We start from the raw sequence: 6,840 nt of genomic DNA on the forward strand, positions 1-6,840 counted from the left end.
AATTGGCAAGTGTTATTCTTAGTCCAAGGTAAATAGGAAAGGATGTGAGTCTTTTATGCTTCCTTATCTCTTTCCCTCATTTGCACGGCTGGACGTAAAGAGCACCAAGATTTTGAGGTCACTAGAGGGAAGCAGCCAATGTCCAGCCTGGATCTTTGAGTTGATGTGGATTAGAGTTACAAACCTCAAGTCCTCATAGGACTTCACACGAGTATGAAATTACATCTGATGGGTTAAGTCACTGAAACTTTGGAAGTGTGCATTACTGCAGCACACACATCCTATTCTATTTCAGCTGCTATAAAATTGTCAACGGCTAGCTGGCTTACCCACTACCTAAAAAGAGGTTCGGTTTAACTTTTAAGTACCTAGTAGACCATTTCCGCATATAACACCTTTCTGGTTCTGCTTTAAAGTCCTCAGATACAAAATGCTGGTGCTTTTTAAAGCTCCTTCATTCCTTTGGTTTACGTAGGTGAATAGTTGCTTTATTTATTATACAGTTGGTGGTGGTTATGGAGAATTTTTCTTCACTATGCTTGAGATTTATAGAGCTGGGCTGCCCTTTTATTAGGTAATATATTCAGTTTGGCGTTCTTAGGTTCCTAGAGAATTTGGCATGGATATACTTTTATCATAAAAAAATCCTCATAATGATTATTATTAGCATACACTGTTGTTTATCAAGCCTCAGTACAAAAAAAAAAAATCACACGTAGTTTTGAGAAGCTAAGTCTTTTGGTCTTTGAGTAGAACAAAGAATGGCATAAATATTTCTGAGTCTTGGTGAATGTACTGATCAAGAAATGCATGAGCTACTAAAATTACAAACACAGCATTGCTGCCGGCATCCTTTAAGGTTTCCCCACTGTACAATGGATTTAACACACCTGAAGTTCCTCCATTGTACCTCCAGGGCACAGCTACAATTTATATGAATTTTGAAACCATCAAATCCCTACCAACTATTCCTGGGAAGAGAAAAGCTCAGTCTCTCACCCCTAACATTGGTAAGCCTGAAGAAACATTGACAATACCTAACGGACACTGCTTGAATGACAGACAAGAAAAAGAGAGGCCGAGAAATAGGAAATGGTTTTCAAAAGGTCACAAAGCAGTTCAGGCCCAGCCAAAGGTGTTTCTGTGTTTATTGAATAATAAACCTCAGAATAAGGAACTCCTGGGCCACACAAAATGTGTGTCCTTCAACATGAGTCCTTCAACATGAGTCCTGTGGCCATAGTCATCTTGCTCTGCACCTAGGACTTAATAAAACTATAGACCACTAGGCTGGGTGTCATCTCAAGGAATTAACTACTACTACCATCTGTTGAATACCCACTAAGTGCCAGAAACTAAGCTACAGTCCTTTAATTCTCACAAAAATCCCATGAGGTAGGAATCATCATCTTAAGGAGATTCAGAAAAGTTAAGGGATTTATCACTACACCTAATAAGTGACAAGTCAGGTCCATCCCATTTAGTGCTCCTATGTAGCAGTGTTCTCAGGAACAAAGCAGAGAATCCTTATCTCCATTTTACACAAAGGTAGATGTGGCAAAGGAATATTCAACAAATTATTTAAAATATCACATTAAATCAGTCATGGAGCTGGAACCAACTATAAACAAAGTCCCAAGGATTAGAGATTGTTTTTCTCCTACCTAAACCTTCGTTTTCTGTATTGAAGTTAATGTCATATGAAGTTAAGAATGGAATGAATATAGACTGAAAAACATTTTTTTTTCTCTTTTCAAACCTTTGTTTTCCCTAGAAGGCTAAGTGTCTATGTAGCATGTGCATTTCATGCCTCAAAATGTATCTGAGAGTATAGTTTCAGTTTTTGGAAGGAAAGAGAATAGGTAATTTGACACATAACAGCACTCAGCTGATGCTATGTTGTCATCGTGGAAAGAGGACTATAGCCCAAGAGCCAGGCAAGATCCAGACACAAGGACAGATTTAGGAAGATGCTCTGCATCCTCATGCCTCGTGACAAACCTCATGAGCAGGCAAGATCGAGACACAAGGACAGATTCATGAAGATGCTCTGCATCTTCATGCCTTGTGATAAACCTCATGAGCATCTATGAGCATCTCCAGTTCACACAAAAACTTTCCACTTGAAAATTTATTTCAGAGCTTCATTACTTCAGGAATGAGGGTGGCTGCCAAAGGCATGGAATTTAGACAGTTAAGCGTCTTAGAAATCAGTGAGCCTGCTACCTCATTTTGCAGATGAGAAAGCTGTGGTCCAGAGAGGGGTCGTGGCTTGTCGAAGGCCATGCAGCTAGATTTGTCACAAAGTCTAAACCAAAAGGAAGGTTATTATGAATCTCACATCATAGCCAGTCAAATGCCTGGAAACCTGGATATATAATCTGTAAACAAAGTCATGATGACCTGGAGGTAAAGAAAGCTGAGAAGCAGAAAAAAAAAAAAAAGTGTTTGTGATGTTGACTCTAAGCCAAAGGCAAAGGAGGGAAAAGAAATTGCTCTATGTGCAGTTAGCGTTTATTATTCCCTCCACCATAGAAAAGCATAATCCTGGAGCTAAGGGCAGTGAGGGGGGAAAATGATTACACTGACCCTGTCTTAAAGGGACTCATATTCTATTATGGGAGAGTAGACCTTAGTCACAAAGATTGGAAGAGATGCATTTTGAAAGATCAGTGCAGATAAATTGGTTTGGAGAGTCAGAGAAGGAACAGATTTCAGAGATGATCAATCATCTTCAGCTTACTTAACTTGAAGGAAATTTGCTCATAATTTGGAGAATCTCACATTGTTAGAGCTCATACAATGCCTCCAGCTTACGAATCCTTATGAAAATGTATAGAAAGGCTGGTTAAAATAAAAAAGAAATAAAGGTGTTATGCCTTCTCTCCTCCACCTCCCTCCAGCCACATATACTCAGACTGCCCTCGCATGCTCTCTTTCCTTTTAAGCCTGCCTTGTGTGTTCACCATGACTTAGTTTCTCATTTATTGATGTTTACTGTCTGCAGACCACTGAGGTTACCACTAGATGTACATTCCATCAACTACCAGCCTACATGATAAGCACATCATGCAATTAACTTTGTTTTTAGGTGGGAAATACAGTGTAGAGACATTAAGATTCTTTGCCAAAAAAGTCACACAGCTAGAAAGCACTGGAGCGTGGATTCTAATCCTGAAACCAAAGCTCTAACCATAATGGAAAATAATTAACTGGGCTATAATAAAATTAAAAATATATATTCATAAAAGACATCATTAAATCTATGTATAGATCTATCCAAACAATAAATATAGATATATCTAAAATAATCATCTATCATCTCTACATCTGTTTACCTAGATGAGGTAGAGAAAGAGAGAGAGAAAGAATTTGTGTCTTAATTTATATTTTTTCCTCCCCATACTGGATACTGGTGATATAAGGACACTATTCTCACAAAGTTCTGCCATATTAGGCAAGTCAATTACCCTTCCTTGGGCTTCAGGAAAAGCAAAAGCTGATTAAACTGAAGAGGCATGTAATGAATGAAATGAAGTATGCAGATGTCAGCTTCAGAACTTTCTGGTTGCAAATTTCAGGTTCAGTATATCACTAGTTTGTAGACTAGCTATATCATCTTTCTGTAACTTAGTTTTATCATCTGTAAGATACTTACCTGATTGTGCAGACATTAAAGGAGATTATGTATTTTAAATGCTCAATACAGTGCCTAGCACCAGACAGTCAAAATAGACAATGGTGAGGTTTTCGATGCTTTGCAAACATGAAAATTTCCAGTTATAGAGAGTAAGAATATTATTAGCTTCCACTTGGCTGTGAATTTAAGAAAGAAGAGAGCATCTAAGAGTTTTATAGAAGTAAAAGCCTCAACTACCACCAGTGAAAGAAGAAAACGGGATTTAAAATGTATCAGGAATAATATCCAGTTGCATATGTGTTGGCTGTGCAAATAAACACACATAGGTGAATGAGAAAAAGAAACAAAAAGCAACTGGTTTAAATTTTGTCTTTGATTCTGACTAGCTTGGAAACTTGAAACTGCTTAGAGTGGCTCTCTCTTTCAATGTTGCTTCTTCAGAGAAGGCTTCCTGACCTCCTTAAATAGATTGCAGGCAGACCTCAGAGATATTGTGGGTAGAGTTCCAGACCACTGCAATTAAAGCAGATATCACAATAAAGCAAGTCACAAGAAGTTTTTTGGTTTCCCGTTGAATATAAAAGTTATGTTTACACTGTACACTATCTTGTATATTATAAGTATGCAATAGCATTATATCTAAAAAAAACAATGTGCATATCTTAATTTAAAATACTTCATTGCTAAAAAATGCTAACCATCATTTTGAGCTTTTGCTGGTGGAGGTTTAGAATATAGCAAGAATTACCAAAATGTGACACAGAGACACAAAGTTTGCAAATGCTGTTGAAAAAATGGTGCTCGTAGACTTGCTTGACGCAGGGTTGCCACAAACCTTCAATTTGTAAAAAACGCAATATCTGAGAAGTACAATAAAGCGAGGTATGCCTGCAGTCCTCTTGTTATATGGATTTCTAAAACCCCATACTTCTCCTTCATATCATTGGTTTTTTAAGATTCCATGCTTCTCTCTCAGATCATCTGTCATCTTGGTTATCATGTGATCATTTCTATGGGCCTCATTACTTCCTGTCTCCACAGCTAAAAGATAAATCCTATGGAAGCAGGAACATATCACTCTTCTTTCCCACCTGCCCTCACTTTGCCTGTGGCAGGACCTGGCACAAGTAACATAAAATAATAGAATAAACATGAGTGTGCAAGTGAGGGAAGTGAAAGGGGAGAGGAGACAGAAATGTGGTAGAAAGAAGTGATGCTGGGATTTGAGGCACATCTTCTATAACCAAGTTCAGAGCTTTTCCCTTTATTGCACCAGCCTCCTTCCTCCCCTCCTCTTTCCTTCCATCTTTTTCACTTTCTTTAAAATATAATTTTAAAGTATAATTATAAATATATATAATTATAAAATATAATTTTAAAATATAATTCAGATCATTATGTGGTTGGATGTTGGACTTGCTTTTCAGAAGGTCTAGGGGAAGCTTTTCTTATCTGTGGACTTGACACTTTCACCAACACTATTAAACACGGACAGTGGAGACGCTGACCTTGGACACTGCAATCATCAGCTCACTTTTAGTGGAGCCCAAATTAGGCACAACTGGGGAATGAAGGTGATTAGCTTGCCAACAGCTGATGTCAGCCAGCTTGATGAGATTAGCACATCTACAACACTGCATCATGAGTGGGTACAGGTGCCTTTAGCCAACAGCACTCTTTGCCTCTAAATCTGCTTCAGTCATGAGTCATCTTGACCGTCCCCTAGGTTCAGGTGCCAATCTTCTAATTTTTGGTTTCTGGACCAAGCACTCTTTACAGACTATTGAAAATAAAATTACCTTCATCAGTGAGTCTTGCTCAAGGGACATCCTTTTATACCAGCATTTTCTCTGGATCTTGTTATTGACATGGACCAGTCTGGATGGTAGACACCATCCTGGTTCAGCCATTACCCTTGTTATCAGGGGCCCAGATTCTTCTGGAGGCATATATTATTACCTGGGACATGGTTGGAAGGAACCTCAGAGACAAAAGTCATCATCCTTCCTCCCCACTTTTTTTTTTTTTTTTTTAGAAAAAACACATGACTTTATTATTCCCAGCACAAAGGGCAGGTCTTCGCAAAACGAGGGGGCAAGTTCTGACGGCAGGGAGGAGGCCCCTACTTGTCGGCGATGAGCGGGCTCCGCAGGACCACAGTGGCCGAGTCCCCGTGCAGGAACATTTTTGAGATGTAGTGGTCCTTGTTGACTGGGTTGGACTTCTTCTTGCCCTTGCCACTCTTGGGGACTTCAGTCCACATCTCCTTCACATTCTCCAGCACCATGTTGCAGTGCCTGTCAAAGGCTTTCACACGGCCCAGGAGCTTCTTGTTGCAGCAGTTGATGAGCACTTGGGTGTTGTTCTTGGCCGACTGGGTGAGCACGGGGAGTGGCCCTGTGTTAAACTCCTCCTCCTCCCGCTTCTGCAGCTCCTCCGGTGTCATCTCACTCTGGGGCTTGTTGAGGAGGCTCATGTTGGCGGTGGTGGCCGCGCTCTCAAGTCACTACCGTCTCCTCCGTGTTGCTTCGGCCTTCCGCAGAGAGCCCTCCCCACTTCTTAATAAATGATTGAACTAAGGCCCAGAGAGCAGAAGTAATTTGACTAAGGCTTCACATTATGATACATTGTGACAGTTAGATTTAGATCCAGGTATCCTTGACCTGAGTGCTAAGTACAACTGTGGGGAGATACCAACATTTTTTCTTTCTTTTTTCCTTCTGTCCTTTCTCTCTCTCTCTATTGCTTTTGTTTTTGTTTTGTTTCATTTTAATACATTGTAGGTACTGGGACAAACCCAAGTAGCAAGGCTGTTTCCATGGCCAAATATCCAGGCCTTCATTATGCATTCCACTGACTCTCCTCCTACCTCTCACTCTTCCATTAAGTCAACAGGAAAGAGAAGAGGCTGCTTCTTCCCTCTTCCTATTTTTACCACCAGATTTAAGCTCGGAGTCTGTAAACTACCCACCCCACCATACCCCCACCACACAAACACATGTCTTGATTTAGACTAAGACTTGATATCAACTGAATAGCCCACTAAATACATGTACACACAGGATGGAGCCTGTTTAAATCTTATTACCATTCATTTTAATGTAAATTTAGTGATCACTAAGGGCTGCCTCAAAGGCAATGACTCTGCTCCCCTGGTGCAACTCCCCTCCCCAAACATCTTGGAAAAATAAACAGACAGA

The 6,840-nt window shown here is 39.9% G+C and overlaps 1 protein-coding gene across 1 annotated transcript; it reads right to left on the reverse strand.

The window, feature by feature from the left end:
* Window positions 1–5,762: 5,762 nt before the first annotated feature.
* Window positions 5,763–6,178, reverse strand: LOC118885611 (small nuclear ribonucleoprotein Sm D2-like). The gene has a single exon (XM_036834415.1). The coding sequence runs from the start codon at window positions 6,114–6,116 to the stop codon at window positions 5,763–5,765; it is 354 nt and encodes a 117-aa protein (XP_036690310.1). The 5' UTR covers window positions 6,117–6,178.
* Window positions 6,179–6,840: the final 662 nt, after the last annotated feature.

This window comes from Balaenoptera musculus, chromosome 19, assembly GCF_009873245.2.
Source record: "Balaenoptera musculus isolate JJ_BM4_2016_0621 chromosome 19, mBalMus1.pri.v3, whole genome shotgun sequence".
Classification (NCBI taxonomy): Eukaryota; Metazoa; Chordata; class Mammalia; order Artiodactyla; family Balaenopteridae; genus Balaenoptera; species Balaenoptera musculus.

Bases quoted from the DNA above. Each gene is read 5' to 3' on its own strand.
- LOC118885611 (XM_036834415.1), bottom strand. From the start codon at position 6,116: ATGAGCCTCCTCAACAAGCCCCAGAGTGAGATGACACCGGAGGAGCTG.